The sequence below is a fragment of the Anopheles coluzzii genome, chromosome 3 (genome assembly GCF_943734685.1).
Source record: "Anopheles coluzzii chromosome 3, AcolN3, whole genome shotgun sequence".
NCBI lineage: Eukaryota > Metazoa > Arthropoda > Insecta > Diptera > Culicidae > Anopheles > Anopheles coluzzii.
The window spans coordinates 71,596,014-71,613,097 of NC_064671.1; the positions used below are offsets into that span (position 1 = coordinate 71,596,014).

Sequence of the window (17,084 nt, forward strand, 5' to 3'; positions counted from 1 at the left end):
TTTTTTTTCTCCAACGTTCGTTTGAGCGTATATGTCTGTTAGCCTGTTTGTTTTTCTTTTCTCATTTCTCATTTCCATTTCTCGCTTGCAACAACATCGCCCCTCTCGGAACCAAATTTTGCGCTCCTTGTCCAAACCAATCATCTCGCGCGCTCGCTTACAAATATATGGATTTGTTGTATATGATTTTTTTTGTTTTATTTTTGGTTTTGTTTGTTTTTTGTATGATTACCTCTTACCGTTAAACTTGCAATTGTTTTTTTTTTTGTTTCTTACTTTGTTTTGCTTGCTCCGCTTGCAACCTGATTGCATATTCTCTTCTAAAGCTAGTGCCGCGAGGGGACCCGTCCCCCGGGCTGTTGCATCTATCTAAATTCCTTCCGTGTACACATTTTATAGGGTTTGTTTTTGTTGTATTACTTGTTTTTGCTGCTCTATCATTACCATTTCAATCCGATTATCTAACAATATCATCATCGTATTTGTTTGCTTTGTATGTGTGTGTGAGTGTTTGTTTGTGTTTTCTCGCTTAGTAAGGTGATCAAAGGGTGATGAAAAGGGAGTGTGTGAAATAGTGTGTTTTTAGTTTTGATTTTAGAATCCATGTTTACGTTTACGAGTAGAGAAATTACGATTAGAAAGGAAGGCTGATGGTATGTGTGTTGTAGGATTGGAATTTGAATTTTCTTATAAGACATCCTGGTTACGACATTGCGTGCGCGACTATGAACGATCATCATCATCTCCCCGTCAGTGCTGGGATCTCGCCTACTCCGTTCGTTCGTATCTAAGAAGTGGCAAGCGTAAACGAGTAATGAAGAATGGTCGAACGTTTTTAGTCGTTTTGGGAGGGAAAGGTTCGAGCCTTTCGTGAGCCTTCCAAGACAGAGAGAGAGAGAGAGAGAGAGAAAGTGACAGAAAGTGAGTGAGAGAATGGTGTAGAGAAATAGGAATAGGTTTGTAGAACCATTAGTTATCTGTTCGCGTATCTGTATCCCGCCCTTTTCGCGAGACGGTTTGATTATTTACATTTATCGATTTGGTAGAATATATATATATTTTCATGGATTTTCTTTTTGCTTTGTTTGTTTCGTTTGTTTAGCTTGTTTGGGGGTAGTTTTGAAATTTTCGTCCTGCTTTTGCTTTGAGATGTATTCATATATATTTATACTTTTTTTGTATGTATAACGTTCATGCACGTGATTAGAATATGCCCTTTTTGTAGCCGTTTTTGCCATGCGCCTATTACACACACCCTCCCTCTTCACAATTCCCTCTTTTTCGCCCCTATGATAACTGGTCAAGTGTGGAACACGCTATTTGTAAGTGATGTGTACGTATGTGGATGTATTATGTTTATGTTTGTGTGTGTGCTTCGAGACACCGCAAAATCGGTCATAAAGTGCTAATAGTCGGAGAGGAGTAGAAACGCACCTTAAAAAGTAAGGAAGAAAACAAAAAAACCTTTGTTCAACTCCGAAACAGTTACTTAGAAAGTCAAACGAAAAACGTATACCGTTGTGTCTTCGTTCTTGTGTATATATTGTGTGTGTGTATTCGAACGATCACTAAAATCACTTGCCTCTACTCTAAAAACTAAAACCATTCGATTAATATGTAATGAAAAACAGCCTTCTGATAGATAGCTCTAGTAGTGCTTTTCTGCAGCAAGGAACCCAACCAACCAATCAATCCACCACCTGCCTCCTCTCTACTGCGGGGTCTAATCGTTCCTTTTTCCGGTAAAAACATAAAAATAAACAATAAAAACGGCGACCACGTTCCCTGTCGTCAACGTGTGCACTGATCGCGCCTTACCTTCAAACCACCGTGTTTGTCTGCGCAGTCGTAATGATAACACGCAAACACACCAACGCGTTACTTTTGTCCTACTTTCGCGTGTTTCTTTGTTCCGTTCCGTTTCCTGCCGGTTGTAAATACTGTACACAGAATACCCACACATATGGCTTCCAACAAACAATCATTTTAACGACACTCGCGATCTCGCGCGCCACACACTTACGCGGCCACAACTTCGAATGAGGAAAGATGCACGTCACCGCGCGCACGCCCGCACACCCCTTTGTTGTAAACGTAAATAATATCGGTCCATTAACCTTTAGTTTAGTTTAGTTTAGTAGCGCCCAGGGCGCAACACACACTACCCCCTGTCCTTGCCCTTCCCTGCCACGGATGAGAGTTCGATGTAAACACACACACACACTAATGGTTGTGGACGCGCACCTTACTTCCGCAACAGTCGGTTCATGTCTTTGTTCTGCTTGCCGATCTTCACGTCCACGTCCTCCACCCGGTCCGAGATGTCGTCGATCAGATCGTTCTGGCTGTCGATTTCCTGATTCAAGTCCAAGGCCAAGTTCTTCAAGCGCGACAAATTGCCCCGCATTTCGTCCAGATTTTGGTCGAGCTGGTGGCTGAAGCCGGCGCCCCCGTTTGCCATCTGTTGCTGCTGCTGCTGCTGCTGCTGCTTTTGCTGTTGTTGATGGAGGTGCTGCTGCTGCTGCTGCTGTGGATGGTGCGGATGATGGGGATGATGATGGTGGTGGTAGTCGCCGGGCACCTGCGACGGTGGCACCGGCGATTGGTCCGCGGTCCAGTACGGGTCCGCAATGCGGAAGTCCTGCGGGTTCGGGTAGAGTTCGTCCTCCTCGGTCGGCGTCGGAGATGATATGTTCTGTCGCGGTATTCCACCACCGTCCCCGTGGTGAACGACGCTTCCGGGCCCGATCGGTCCACCGCTGCCTCCACCACCACCACCACCGCTAGCCACCATCCTGCCGGAGAGATAGTTTTTCAACCCACCGAACACACTCTTCAGACTGTTCAGATGCTTCTGGCTGAAGCGGAGCGAGTTGTTGATCTCGTCCAGCTGCTTCTTGGTCTTTTCCAGCTGCTCCCGCTGCCGGTGCAGCTCCTCGGCCGTCGCGATGCCCACCTGCTCCGTCTCGCGCAGCACCCCGAGGCACCGCTGGGAGGTGAGCAGCGTGCTTTCCTCCAGCTCCCGGCGCCGCTGCTCGAACGTTTGCCGCTGGCGCGCGATCTCGTCGTCCACGTCGGTCCCAGCGTCCGACCCGAGGCCGGCGTACATGTTCGCCGCACTGCCGTACACGACCGTCGGCGGTTTGCTGCTAGGAACGCCTGCACCGTAAGCACCGTACGCGGCCGCCGGCATGTCCATCACGTAACCGCCCGGCCCGACGCTAACGACACTGCCGCCCGCGCTGCCACTACTGCCGCCGCCGTACCCGCCGAGCCCGCCGTCAAATCCTGCCGCGGGCCCCAACACATCCGGACGGGTGTAGGGGGCGCCCGCCACCTTCGACATGCCGTACTTATCATCCCCGGGTAGGTAACCGTCCTAAAAAGAAAGAAGAAGGGAGGGAGGAGAGAAGAGGGGGGAAAAACCACCCCATCATACAACCTCATTATACGCTTTTGTTATCGACCGCGATTTGGCCTTTGTTTTCTTTGGCGTTGCACACAATCAATCTCACCCACACGCACGCACATACACACACAGACACACACACACAAACACACTTACCGTGCGACGGGCGTTCCTCAGGAAGAGCTCATCGTCTATTTCGTCTTCGTCCGTGAACAGGTTCGCTGGGTTCGGTACGTATTGATGGCCGGACATTACCGTATCACCGCCCCCTCCCCGTACCGAGACCGATGATAATTTCTGGACGTAATTCCACCCCCCACCACTGGAATGCTGCTGGTGCTTCTGCTGCTGCTGTTGGGCCTTAATTTAGTCGCAGTGCCTTATCGTTCGTGAGGTGGCAAAGGATGGGAAGAATGTTGATGTTCCTTCACCGTGGAAGTGCAGCGATTGCTTTTTCCACACCGTCGTCCACGTAGGCGTACTACTGGCTTATCTTTAATCGAATCGAGGGTTTTCTCCGTTTTCCTCCGTCCGACGAGCAGCACACCAAAGCGAATCACGGATTTTTCTTGCCAAGCCTTAATGTTTTTTTTTGTGTAATGATTTTTTTTTCCTCTACCATCATTTGACAGCTGTCACGGGGCGTAGGCCGCGGCTACACAGGATGGTTCGGGATGGTTCGATTGCATTTCGACTTCTGTTTCTCCGATTGTGATTTATTTTATTATGCTCAATAAAACTCGTCTAAAATATTATTTTTATTATTTATAGACAAGTGCTATGACAAATTAGTGATTAAACAAGAAAAATAACAGTTTATTTCCCTTTCTAATTTATTTTTATTATTGCTGTCAAAGTTTGAGCCACCCTGTACCGACAGTTCTTACCTCCAGCAGTATAAACGCTCATTTATCAAAACATTCCGTGGTGCGGTGAAACTCGTCCAACTTTTTGTCGTAAATTGTGATACAAATGTGCTTTCAACGACTAATTTAGCATTTTAATTGGAATCAAAACTTCCTAAAGCTCATCTAGAAATTACCATTTCGAGGAATAAAGTGTTGATTCACCACATTCCCCGATGCATCAAAATCTCGCCGCTCGCTGTGCTGATGAGTCATAGCCACACGCAGGCAGAACAAGGAAAGCAACAACACAGGAACAGTAAGTTGCAGACGAACGCCCAGTAGCCAGAATGGCCGAATCCGGAATAGAATCTCCGGCCGCCCCGGAATGGTTGCTGAAGCTGGAAAGTCGCCGTGAACAGATCAAGGCCAAGCTGAGCCACGAAAGCGGGAATGGTGCACCGTGCAACGTTTGTGGTAAGATTCCAGGGATGTGTGACCTTCAACGCGGAACAAAGAGACGATGGATCAACTTCCTATACTTCTTCTTTGTTTGCAGGAAGCTCCTGTCCCGGGCTGGATTTACACTTTTGGCGTAAAATCTGTCGCAACTGCAAGTGTCGCAAGGAGCAGCACGACTGCATCGACGACGATGTGAGCGGATGGGCACAGTTTGAAATCTTGGGCGCAATCCGATCCAAGCCGGCATGTACGTAAAAAAGCACTCGCTTAAGCACTCTTTACAATTTTAAGCACATGTTCTCCCCGTCCCCTTTAGATATTCGCATCTCCGAGCTTACCACCGATAAGCCGGTGCAGCTGGCCTGGGTCCCACCGAACGTAACGCCCGAGCTGGCCTCGGACTACATGCGCACGCTCGGCGAGCAGAACATCCCGATCGTGGGCAGCGAGGCGGCCGAGAAGCGCAAACAGCAGCTCGAGTATCAAGTGCCCGCGCACGATCTCGACACGAACCTGTGCCATAACCTGACGCCGTACGAGGCCGGCCAGCTGAGCGATTACGTGGAGAAGATCAAAACGCACTGCGTCGGGCAGGGCACGGTGGTGCGCGTCGGTGGCGATACGGCTGGCCTGGTGCAGTACGGCACGGTCGTGCAGCAGCCGGCGCAGAGCATTGGTGGAACGGCTCCGGCCAGCAGTGCGCCGGTCGACACCGCAAACGGAACGAAGCGACCGGACTACATGGAAAGTCCGGTGCTGTCGGACAAGATGAAGTACAAGCTGAATCTCATGGGCATCGGCAGCTCGGAAATGGTGGCGCAAGCCATGCTGTACGATCCCGCCACCGTGCTCAGTGGAGTGGACCAGAGCGTACCGGAAGCGATCGTGAAATTCCACCAGGAGTATCAAGCGAATCCGAAGTTTCGCGCCGAAATGGATCACTTTGTGGATCGGCTAAAGTTCCCGACCGCCCATCAAACCGCGTACAGTGAACCGGTGCCATATGGTGAAGGCGGTGCCACGATTGTACCATCCGGAAGTAACGATTCCGGGTTCGGGTCCATCCCCGTTAGTCCATCGCACGCCCAGCTGCTCGGGCCGATGGAAGCGTTGGCACTGGGCGGTGGTGGTGGCGAGCAACGCGGTATGCCACCGGCACAGCAAGCCGTACGGGATGCGGTTGCCATGACGCCGCACCACTGTACCGGCTGTACGCAACCGATCGCGGTCGGCGAGGTCGCGGTAAAGGTGGACCGGGCAAGCAGCAGCGACCGGTCGATCTGGCACCCGCAGTGCTTCAAGTGCAACCGGTGCGGAGAGCTGTTGGCCGATCTGGTGTACTTCTATCACGGTGGGGCCGTTTACTGTGGGCGCGATTTGGCGGCAATGCTGAAAATACCGCGCTGTGCCGCGTGCGACGAGCTGATCTTCACGAAGGAGTACACGGCGGCCGAGGGGGCCACGTTCCATGTACGCCACTTCTGCTGCTACCACTGCGATGGACCGCTGGCCGGGCAGCAGTACGTGATGGACGAGCGGTCGGCCCAGCCGCTGTGTTTGCCGTGCTACAAGGGCCACTACGCGCAAACGTGCGCCACGTGCAAGCGGTGCATCGGGCCGACGGAGCAGGGCGTCGGCTGGGACAAGATCCACTGGCACAAGGAGTGTTTTCTGTGCAGTGGCAAACACTGCCAAAAGTCGCTGATCGGCGGGCGGTTCTGTGTGAAGGCGAACCGGCCGTACTGTAGCGCACAGTGCACGAAGGATATTTAACGCACGCACGGAAAGGGGTGAAGCGATGCCATAGTAAGGGGCGGTGTGAGTATTTTAAATCTTCCTCCCGATAATAGTAATAGTAATAGGCAGATTGGAAAGATGCATTTAACAAAGTCGATCACTCGCAGGCTAGTCGAAAAGATACGGTATACGGTATTTTGGGAGGTTTAAAAAAAAAGGGAAATTTTTGAAATTTTGAATTTTATTTTACGGGGGTTTTCAAGGAGTTCTCATAGTTGTGGGACACTTCCTTGACTCTTTCCTATTGGAAGTGAACTTCATAAGTTGAAAATTGGACTCGATGGCGCACTTTTTGGACATGCTCCTTCAAAATTCCAATTGGATTTGTGCAACAAGGGTGCTAGAGTAAAATTCCCACTACATTTGGTTCATTTAACATATGAAAGAGTCAATAAAGTGTCCCACAGCTATGCGAACTCCTGCAAAACCCTGTAAATTACAAAATAGGCAGCTTTATCCACAAGGGAAAGGGATATAGTATTTTGGGCTTCTAAAGGCCGGGCTACATTGATCGTACTCTCTGGCGTAATTTTTATTTTCACTAGCGCACCTGGCGGCGGCTGACCGAAGCATTTTTCCAAACAATTTGGAGTCGCTTCAGAAAATATATAATTTTTCCATGTTTTTAACTTAATTTGGACCAGAAAAGTTTTGTAAAAGGTAGATGCACATGTCTTGCACGCATTGCATCCATTTTCATGGCAAAAAACGATGGAAAAACTACTTAATTTTGAGATCCGGCACGACCATTCCCTCGATGACCAAAAAAAGCTTCCACCAGTCGCCGCCAGATGCGCTAGTGAATATCGAAATTACACTACGGAGTACGATCAATGTAGCCCGGCCTTAATCTAGGGCTAAGAAAAACAGGAATTGAAAAACACTCGCACGTGCCTGAAGAGGAAGTTTTTTTTCGGCAAAAAAAAAAATAGTCACAATTATTCATATACGTATTTACCATAAACATATATTTTTGATACAATATATACGTGCATGCACTCCATTTATCTCGATAGCTGATAAGTATTTCAACAACAAAAGGATAGTTAAGTGACCTGCCGCTTTGAATGTGTAGGAAGAAGGTGCGTAAAGTATAATCACTCCAAGAATCTTTAAATGCATTTTTAAATACAATAGAGTTAAATCGAATAGTGCCTAATCACGAAGCCACGAATCCACAATTTTTAAACCATGCCAACCGAACAAATATAGTACAACGTGTGTGTGTGTGTTTTTTTTATATAATAAAAAGGTAACTATTTTGGTGCCGAACTTGGGAACAAGAATTGAACTATTGCGCTACAGTATTATCTTCATATTGCTTAAATAAATCCAAACGAAGTGGAAAACACTTAAATGGAATGTGACTTTCAACCTCCTTTCGATCCTCACACTTGATCCGAATGAGCTTTCAGATACTTCTCGTAAACTAACCTGCCAACGGTTACATCTTCCGTGGCCATTCCAAGCGACTGGAACACACTGATGCCACCCGGCTTCGGTAGCAGACTCTCCTCCTGCGGCCGATTTTCCCTCAGTATCACCTCCCCAACCTCGCCGACAATGTTGGAGCGCAGTGTGGCCAGCTCCTTCCGTGCCCCTTCCTGATGGTCGATGTACACCTGACACTCGTCGTACACGTCCTGTGCCAGCTCGGCATGATGAAACTCCCCAGCACCAACCGCTGTACCGAGTGTAAAAAAGTTCAATTCATTGCTTTGGGTAACGTCACAGCCTACTCACCATTGATGTGAACGTTCGGCTTGAGGAAGCTACGGTACACGAGCGGTTCACTAGAGCCCGTTGCCGTGACGATCACATCACAGTCCCGGCAGCAGTCCTCCACCGTGTCGCACACAAACACCGAATAGTTGCTGCCCGTCTTCTTGGCCTCCTCGGTCAGAATCTCCTTCAGCTGTGTCGCACGGCCGGGCGTACGGTTCCACAGGCGTATCACGCGCACACGTGCCAGTGCTGCCTGCGTACGCACGAACCCGACCGCATGCATCATCCCCTGAAAGCCGCAGCCAACGATGCCCAGCTGGATGCTGACCGTACCGTCCGGGGTGCGTGCACGAGCCGGCCGCAGGAAGAGATGATCGGTAGCGACGAGGGAAGCGGTAGCCGTCCGGATGCCGGTCAGATGGTTCGCCTCGACGATCGCTTCCAGCTTGCCGGTGGTGCTGTTAAACACAAACACCTCCCCATTGATCGAAGGCAGCCCGATGGAGGCGTTCTTGCGGAAGCTTGTGATCAATTTACATGCTAACGTTGAAGCACGGTCGGAAGATCCGGAAGCAAGCCGATGCTGGCCAACAAAACCGGGCATGCAAAGAAGCACTCCTAGAAGATCGGAATACGAAGGGGCATTAGCACAGTACACATTTTTCTATATATCACACACAACTTACCACCTTCCGCCTGGACGAAAGTTCGAGCCGGCTGGGAGCTTACGGGTTGATCAGCAAAGCGTGCCACCGGATCACGGGCCTGATTCGACACCGACACAAACGACTGCTCGATGGCGTACCGGGCCTCATTCCAGTCCAACAGCTGCTTCACCTGATCCTCATCGATAAACACGGGACGCGATCGCGTGTTGGTTGCTGCGTGCTTGCTCATCTTTTGCTGCGTTGTTTACGTTTGTGCTGCGTTTTCTTGTTGGATTGTTGTTTTCTTATTAGATGCGGAACGATGCGAAGACGTCTTGAGGTTGAGATCGTTCGTAGAGAATCTATCACGAGCTGTGCTTCGGAGCTGCCTTTTTATAGTTGAAGCAACTCTGTCTGTTGCTCTATTTCTTTTTCTTATCTTGTGAGATAATCAGCATAACCGCAAATGTTTTTGTTGCGCGTATCGAGATGATTGTTTCACAATTTTGGTTAAATTTAAAAAGGTCAAAAAGCGGGTCGTCAACATTGTGGTTAAGCGTGTTGCTGATATCATTGCTCTTCCGTCCGTTAGCTGTAGCTGGTTCTGGTTCAGATTGATCATTCTATTTCTTGGGGTTGCACATGGCACATGCCAGCTGACCACACTCATCTGTGGCCTTTGATGATGCTGCGTACAGGACCAATGTGCCAATGTGATCCACTACTCCATAGCGTACGATGACAATTTGTCAAGTACAATCTGCCTTTATGGTTCCTTATTGCTTTTTATGATACCTGAGATCCTGCTGATGGTCTCAAAGATGCTATAGATCACATTTTGGAGTCATTGCTAGGTTGGCGAGGTGTCCCAAAACGGTGTTGAGGTATAGGTTTTAGTACTTCTATACGACTTGTTGCACTTTTGGGCGACGCTGGGACTGATTCTTGGCACATTCCAACGACTTTTGAGTAGTTTAGAACCGATCACGATCTCGGTTATGCTCAATGTAGTCTTAAAGATGCTGAAGATCAAATTTTAGTGTTGAGCAGGTGCCTCAAAGTTGAGTTTTACTTGAGATGAGACGACATTGCGAGTGTTACTTAGGCTACTTGGATCTCGGAGTTCATGAATTTGATCGTAAAGATTCTGAAGATCACATGTTAGTCTCATTAGCAGGTTGGCAAAGTTGTTGACGTGTAGGTATCAGTACCTCTGCACGACTTGCTGCACTTCAGAACGAAGCTGGAACTGATTCCTAAAACATTCAAATGACTTTTGAGTAGCTTGGATCCCTACATGATCTCGGTTATGCGCAATGCAGTGTCAAAGATGCTGAAGATCACATGTTAGTGTTGACGCGGTACGTCAAAGTTGTTGAGGTTTACTTGAGATAAGACTTGTTACAGTTTTGGACGATATTGCGACTGTTACTTGAGTTACTTGAATCCCGGAGATCCTGAATATGATCGTTAAGATGCTAAAGATAACATTTTGGTGTCACGAGCAGGTTGTCAAAGTTGTTGAGGCGTAGGTTTTAGTACCTCTATATGGCTTGTGATACTTTTGAGCGACACTAGAACTGATTCTTGGTACATCTCAACAGCTTTCTGCAGAAAGTTTTGTCATCAAACCAACCCCCAACAGGGCAAACCCAAATAGTAATCCCCGTGCAGCGCGGATATGATTTTGGAATATTTTTATTATAACAATTCGATAAATAATAATAAATTGCAATAAAAATAATGATAAAAATTGCCTTTTTGTTTGACTACGTTTGGGCTAAAGAAGAGACAGAGAGACAGAGAGACAAGGTATGTGAAGGGGGGGATATTACGCGTACTTACTCGTCGGTGTTTATTATCATCGCGATATAATGGTATCAAAGATAGTTTTATTTTACTTTTTACTGCCGCGAACACTTCCTCATTTGTGTGTTCTCTATCATTATTATAGGCTTTACTTTCCCACTTTTGCTTTACATCTTACTAACGATACAACTTCGAAAAAAACCTCATCTTCCTTTGCTTGGTGCGGTGTGTCTGTGCTGATCCGCAATTCCAATGCATTTTCTCTTTGCGTCCTTTGTCCTCGTCGGTGGCGTGGAAGATACTGACCTACTCAACCTTCGACCACAGAAGATACATCAAAAACACTGAACTAATTCATTCTCCAAATAAAAGCTACAGTTAACCTAATTTAAGTAGCAAATAGACAACAGAGTAGTGAGTGGTGTTCCACAACATCGATTGCAAGCAGAGAGTCTTAGGTTTTGCCCTCGTTTCTCTCTCTCTCTCTCTCCCTCTTCTTGTTTTGTTTTCATAGCACAGTTTTACGCACAGTTCGTATTAAAAATTTGTTCGCTACGCTTGCCCTAGATCCGATTTTTAATCATTCTTCTACTCTCATATAATCAAGTCCACTGCAGTGTGCCTAATACTAACATCTTTCAAACACGAAACACCGGTACACAAGATTAGCCGTTGAAGAAGGGAAGAGAAAATTCGAAACATAAATACATATACATATTTTTTCTAAACAGAACGCGACGTTCGAAAGGAAAAAAAGAAGGGATAACGTCTCTACTTAAACACGATACACGATATGCTTGGGAAGGAAGAAATGTGGTAATAAAAAACCTCAAAACAGCTCATTCACACACACACACTCGATAAGGGTTTGAGTGTGTGTGTGTGTGTCTGTGTCTGTGCAGTCATAATATGCAGAGACACATGTTGATCCTCTTCTCTCAAGGGTTTGGAACACGATCCAGATCCTCAAATTAAAGATTATTCGATTGCTTTTTCTCATATACCGCATACAGCTCATAATAAGCACACTATAATATACGTTTATATATAAATATGTATACGCGCGAATATAGACAATTTTTGTTCGTTTTTTTGTTTGTTTGTTTGTGTGAGTTCCTTACTTTTCTTGCTTGCTTGCTTCGCTAGTTACTTTTCTGACTGTAGGTGTATACCCGCTCTGATCTCGATTATTGCTCGATCGGATTCAACATTCTAATGCCCCCCCGGGGCAAGCGAGTAACCACCGCCATGTACCGGCCTCTATTCCCACGAGTAGGGTGAGTAATCAATTTGGTTTCTGGTTTCGATTAAAAAGTTAAGATAAAAAGCGAAAGAAGCCGAAGCCGGAGAAAAGGGGAGAAAATTGCTGCTCGAATATATGTGTCAATATATCAATAGGGTGGTTTTTCTTCCCATTTCGTAGGGTATTTCTCTTCATAATAATATGGCAAAAGGAGTGTGTGTGTCTTGCTGCACTGCGTAGGAGTTTGGGGAAAACGGAAGCGCATTTTGCATGTTTGGTTGGTAGTAGTTGGCTGGTTGGGCAAGCCGTTCAAGCGAATGACGAATCGTCCAGTGTGCCACCGCCTTCGCCATTGCCATTGCTTAATCTCGTGCCCGAAGATGGTGCTGGTGCTGTTGTTGCTGCTGCCGCCGCCGATGGACTGCTTTCGGAACCAGTAGCCATTGTAAGTGTGATTCTGTTGGAGGGAAGGAAACGAAAAACGCATTAGTTTACTCTGTACAATCGAATTTGTTCGAACAAATAACAATAAAGCTTCAGTAAAATAATTTACAATTTGAAAACAACGGAAAGGAAAACTGTTTTAGGCAATCTCACTCCTTTTCATTATTAGAACGCAAGGGACGCAAAAAGGGAGCACTGGCTAGGGGCACATTCTCTGTTAGCATTACGCGCTCCCCACACACGCACACACGAACACACACGCCGGTTTTACCCCGCTACCTTTTACGGATGTTGCCACCAGTAATAGAACGGTCTCTGTCGCTGTTTACTAATGCTGTTGACGCTACTGCTGTTGCTGACGGTACTGTTGCCTCTGCTAATCGTTCTCACAGTCGACGGTTCCTTCTTCTGGGCGCAGTTCCCAGTCCTGGCACGGCCATTGCACCTACTCACGATCTCATTGCAACGTTCCGCCGTCATCGGTTTGCCCTTCAAGCGATGATCGATACTTAGCGCCCGCCTGTACTCGGTCAGCATGCTCGTATAGGACGGTGCAGGCGACGAACCCACGGACCTGGGCGGCTGGTACTGAGGCGGATGGCGCCTTTGGTAAAAGCTAGCTCTGTTGGGGGGTTTTTTGTTTTCGTTTTTGTTTGAGGTTTTTCGAAAAGGCAATTCAAAGAAAAATATAAGGAAAACAGGAAGTCATTTCCGACTGTTTTTGTAAAGCAGTGTGGAAAAAAACACAAATACAGCACACAGCGCACATGAAGGAGGTTAGCGACTGCTTTTTGTTGTTTGTCTCACGCGCATTGATGCATATTATTGTATGATGAAAATGCAACATGAACAGAAAGTTGTGAATGAATGGAAAAGCAAAAACAGGCAACCGGCATTGCGTCGAGCTTTTTGTTCCGGCAGAAGGGAAGGAATGGCAACGAACGATCAACTCGCAACAAAGGATTTTCCACACAGCTTGGGGGGAAGGGGAGGGCCAGCACGTTAGAGGCATTTTCCTGCTGGTATGGTATGGTGGTGGTGGCAATTTGGCGAGCATTTTGGCGCCACCCAGCGACACTTGGAAATGGAAAAAAGTTCAAAGGCAGATGCACAGCAAGCAGGAGCAGGAAAAAAGAAAGGCAGGGCCGGCAGCAGGCATTATTGTGCCACTCGGTATGTGTAGTAACTTGGCTTACATTGTTTCTGCTGGAGGTCATTGTAGCACAGTGCGATTTTTGCTTGTTCTACCACAATTCCAATTGGTCCCTTGCAATAATTCAAAAGCGATATTCCTTCTTTTCATCCTTCCCTTTGGTCGTGTACACTACTAAAAATGCGTCCATAAATGACTCTCTCCATTCACTCGGTTGAAATGCACCTTCATTACATGTTGGATTCTTTGGCTCCCGTGACTGTTGTGGCAGTCCTTCGCAGCGTGTGGCAGGCGCGTGCTTTTTTCTCTTACGAGAGTGGTCGTCCCGTGCTGGCCGACCCGGTCGAGGCGGATGTCGTTATGATGCCGGGCGCCAACAGTGCACTGCCGCCCCCATTGACCAGCTTGTCCATCGAGCGGGACCGGCTGCATTCGATCGCTTTTTTAAACTCGTGGATCTGGTTCTTCAGGTTCTTAAGGTCGACCAGATCGATCTCCGTGCTCGACTCGTGCGACTCGTCGCGTATGATCTGGTTGAGCGAGTGTATCTTCTCCTTGATCGATTTCAGCGTGTCGATATCGAAGGGAAACTCACACTGCTCGCCGCTCGGTACGGGAGGCAACGAAAGGGCGGACTGTGGCTCTTTTTCGGCAGCAGCTTCTTCCCGTTGCATGTTGGATTCGCTCATACGGCGGCAAGCTTCGGCCACCGTCTCGACATGTTCCGTGTCGGCTGCCGCTTTACTGTCCTCGCGCATCGGCTGACTGGTTTCCAGCGAGGTTAAAAGATCCGGCGTTTGGCTGACTTGCGGCAGGGAACTGGTGGATGGTTCTGTGCCCGCTTGATCATCGGTCAGGTAGCTTTCGTCCTCCTCCTTAATCGTCGGATGCAGACGCTTCTTGCGCCGCACACTACCGAACAGGCTCGGACGAATCCTAAAGTTTTTGATTTACACGTATATGATGATTGCAAAATGGTTAAATGGTTCCGATACGAGGAAAATGTGAAAATGTGAAAACGAAACCGCGTCATGATTGATCATAAACAGGGCTTACAGGATGATGTTGAATTTCTTATACTTTGTTTAACTTCAAATGAGATCAACGGGCCAATGAAATTCCCCCACAACACTCACCTGGGATTGTTGCTTTCCTTGCGCCCATCCCGCGTACTGCTGGCCAGACTGCCGACGCTGCCCCGGCTGCTGCCACCGTTCGTTGTGCCGAAATGGTCGCCGCTTCCGACGCTCGGTGATTTGCGCGTTACAGTCGATTCGTGGAATGAATCCATCGACGACGAACTATCGCTCGTATCGCTGGAAAAAAAAGCAAAAACAAATCACACATTTTTAGCCTGATCGTATCGATTTAAGGGTCACAGAATCCTACCTATCGGATTGGTAAGAATCACCCTCCTCTTCCATCGCCTGCTGCAGGTCGGCTATCCGCTGCAGCGCCAGCCGCAGATCCGCCCTCGCCGAGGCCGTCTCCGATTCGGCCGTCTCGATGCGCTTCTCCAGCTCCTTGCGCTTCAGCAAACCCTCCTGGTCGCGGTTCGCCAACGTCGACAGCTCGTCCCGCAGCTCGCGTACCGTTTTCTGTCCCTTCTTGAGCGCATCCTGTGCCTGCGCCTCCCGATTCCTCGCCTGACTCAGCTCGCCCTGCAGCTTCTCGAGCGAGTCCTTGTGCCGGGCGAGCTGGATCTCGATGCGGGCCCGCGTCGCCTGCTCGAACTCGAGCCGCGATTCGAGCTCTTTGGTGCGCAGCTCCAGCCGCTTGAACGCCATACTGTTGGACGGTTCGCCGATCGTTTCCACGCTCTCGAGCCGCGTCGCCAGCTCGACCACCTGCTCCTTCAGCGACTTCTTCTCGCCCTCCAGCTCGGACACGCGCAGCTCGTACTCCGCGATCAGCGACTGCTCGCTCGACAGCTGCTTCACCGTGGCACTGTACTTCTTCATCAGCTCCGCCATCTCCTCCTCGTTTTCGTCGATTTGGGCCTGCAGTTCGGCCCGGTCACGCTGCGCCACCGTCGCCCGATCCTCCGCCTCGTTGCGAGCGCGCTGCGTCTCCTCGAACAGGAGCTGCGCGTCCTGCAGCTCACCCTCGAGCACCTGGCGCGCCTTCAGCGCAGCGACGCGGGCCGATTCCGCATCCTCCAGCTGGTTGCGCAGCTGTCGCACGAGCGCCTTGCTTGCCGAATCGCCCTTCGCACGATCGAGCTGGCTTTGGGCGTCGCGCAGCAGCGCCCGATACTTCCGCGCGTCCCGCTTCAGCCGCTGCACCATCGCTTCCTCGGCCGCCCGCTCCGCCCGGTCCTGATCCTCCAGGCTGGCCAGCTTGCGCTCCAGCTCGTGCTTGTCGCGCAGCAGCTGCGTGCGCTCCTCGTGCTCCTGCTCCAGCTGGCATTCGAGCGATTTGATCTTCTTGTACGACGCGCCCCGTATCTCCTCCATCTCGTCGTCCCGCTGCTGCGCCTCCTTGCGGGCCTCCTTTCGGCTCGTCTCGAGCGACATCTCCAGCCGCAGCTTGGCCTGCTCGAGCAGCTGTATCTGGCCGGCCATCTCGTCCAGCTCCTCGTCCTGCTCCTTGCACCGTCGGTCGAGCTCGTTCTTCTGCCGCTTCAGCTGCGCTATTTCCTCCTCCGTACCGCCACCGAACGCCATCTCATCGAGCTCCTGCTGCAGTGCCGTCACCTTCTCCTCCTTCAGCTCCAGCTCGAGCCGAATGTCCGACACCGTCTGCTCGAGCTTGCACTTTTCCGCCATCAGCACGTCCTTCTCCCGGGCCATCCGCTCCTTTGCCTGCCGCTCCTGCCGCGCACTGTCCTGCAACGTTTGGCATTCGGCGTCGAACTTGCGCTGCCGCTTCTCGAGCAGATTGTTCCGGCTGTTCTGCTCCTCGTACAGCATGCGCAGATCGTTCATCTCGTTCGTCATCTTCTGCGCCTTGCGCTTCCACTGCGCCACCACCTGGCGCTGCTCCTCCACCTCCTCGTACGCGTCGGCCAGCTTCTTCTCGAGCTGCTTCTTCAGCCCGACCAGCTGCTCGAGATCGTGCTCGTGCTGCGTCTGCAGCCGCTTCTTGGTAAACTCCAGCTCGCGGGCCACGCGCTCGTACCGCAGCCGGTAGCTCTTGGCCAGCTCGGCACCGTCGGCCGGCCCCCCGCCGAGGGGCAGATCCGCACCGTCGCCGGTGCTGTCGTACTCGCCGAGCGTGCTGCAGTCGTCAAAGTCGCAGTTCAGCTCCGACTTGGCGCACAGCAGCTCCATCTCCATCTTTTCGGACGACTCCTGCAGGTGGCGGTACTTCGACTCATACTCCTTCACCTCCTTCTCGAGCCGCAACCGTTCGGACGTTTCGGCGGCGAGCCGCTCGGTGATCAGGTTCGACGACGAGTGTTCCTCCGTCAGCTCGGAGGTAATGTCGCTTAGCTGAAGTGAAAGAGAAACAGTTAAATAAAATGTTAATTACAGTTTAACAGCAATTTGGAAAGGAATGTAAAGATATGCTTTTCCCCACTTCTTCTTGCCAAGCCGTGCGATTTTTG

At 49.7% G+C, this 17,084-nt stretch overlaps 4 protein-coding genes across 9 annotated transcripts in view; 1 reads left to right on the plus strand and 3 right to left on the minus strand.

Annotated features, from left to right (window-relative positions):
* Positions 1–401: 401 nt before the first annotated feature.
* Positions 402–4,032, minus strand: LOC120956392 (synaptosomal-associated protein 29-like). The gene is made up of 2 exons (XM_040377817.2): positions 3,566–4,032; positions 402–3,379 (listed from the first exon to the last, which is right to left on the minus strand). Exons 1-2 carry the CDS (start codon positions 3,659–3,661, stop codon positions 2,246–2,248), a joined length of 1,230 nt encoding a protein of 409 aa, XP_040233751.2. The 5' UTR covers positions 3,662–4,032; the 3' UTR covers positions 402–2,245.
* A 277-nt stretch (positions 4,033–4,309) lies between these two features.
* Positions 4,310–7,870, plus strand: LOC120956391 (testin). Its single transcript, XM_040377816.2, has 3 exons — positions 4,310–4,731; positions 4,814–4,963; positions 5,033–7,870. The coding sequence occupies exons 1-3, from the start codon at positions 4,605–4,607 to the stop codon at positions 6,487–6,489; spliced, it is 1,734 nt and encodes a 577-aa protein (XP_040233750.2). The 5' UTR covers positions 4,310–4,604; the 3' UTR covers positions 6,490–7,870.
* LOC120956393 (ketimine reductase mu-crystallin) lies at positions 7,476–9,238 on the minus strand. Its single transcript, XM_040377818.2, has 3 exons — positions 8,925–9,238; positions 8,257–8,856; positions 7,476–8,197 (listed from the first exon to the last, which is right to left on the minus strand). The coding sequence occupies exons 1-3, from the start codon at positions 9,133–9,135 to the stop codon at positions 7,902–7,904; spliced, it is 1,107 nt and encodes a 368-aa protein (XP_040233752.2). The 5' UTR covers positions 9,136–9,238; the 3' UTR covers positions 7,476–7,901.
* Positions 9,239–10,567: 1,329 nt separating this feature from the next.
* LOC120959816 (unconventional myosin-XVIIIa) overlaps positions 10,568–17,084 on the minus strand; it is a 29,275-nt gene continuing 22,758 nt past the window's right edge. For 4 of the 6 annotated variants that reach the window (XM_049609571.1, XM_049609572.1, XM_049609574.1 and 1 more), the window contains 5 exons: positions 14,924–16,968; positions 14,671–14,850; positions 13,578–14,470; positions 12,661–13,003; positions 12,280–12,394 (listed from right to left, as the gene is read on the minus strand). In XM_049609571.1, coding sequence (XP_049465528.1) covers positions 13,843–14,470; positions 14,671–14,850; positions 14,924–16,968 — 2,853 coding nt within the window. In that variant the 3' untranslated portion in view covers positions 12,280–12,394; positions 12,661–13,003; positions 13,578–13,842. Of the gene's footprint in view, positions 12,395–12,660; positions 13,004–13,577; positions 14,471–14,670; positions 14,851–14,923; positions 16,969–17,084 lie in introns of all 6 variants that reach the window. The other 2 variants (XM_040383470.2, XM_040383474.2) reach the window with 2 other exon arrangements.

Excerpts from the sequence above, each read along its gene's own strand:
- LOC120956392 (XM_040377817.2), bottom strand. The coding sequence starts at position 3,661 with ATGTCCGGCCATCAATACGTACCGAACCCAGCGAACCTGTTCACGGAC. Across the intron at positions 3,380-3,565 it reads TGAGGAACGCCCGTCGCACG|GACGGTTACCTACCCGGGGA; the intron begins GTAAGTGTGTTT and ends CTTTCTTTTTAG.
- LOC120956391 (XM_040377816.2), top strand. The coding sequence starts at position 4,605 with ATGGCCGAATCCGGAATAGAATCTCCGGCCGCCCCGGAATGGTTGCTG. Across the intron at positions 4,732-4,813 it reads TGCACCGTGCAACGTTTGTG|GAAGCTCCTGTCCCGGGCTG; the intron begins GTAAGATTCCAG and ends CTTTGTTTGCAG. Across the intron at positions 4,964-5,032 it reads AATCCGATCCAAGCCGGCAT|ATATTCGCATCTCCGAGCTT; the intron begins GTACGTAAAAAA and ends CGTCCCCTTTAG.
- LOC120956393 (XM_040377818.2), bottom strand. The coding sequence starts at position 9,135 with ATGAGCAAGCACGCAGCAACCAACACGCGATCGCGTCCCGTGTTTATC. Across the intron at positions 8,857-8,924 it reads TTTCGTCCAGGCGGAAGGTG|GAGTGCTTCTTTGCATGCCC; the intron begins GTAAGTTGTGTG and ends CCGATCTTCTAG. Across the intron at positions 8,198-8,256 it reads GCCGAACGTTCACATCAATG|CGGTTGGTGCTGGGGAGTTT; the intron begins GTGAGTAGGCTG and ends CACTCGGTACAG.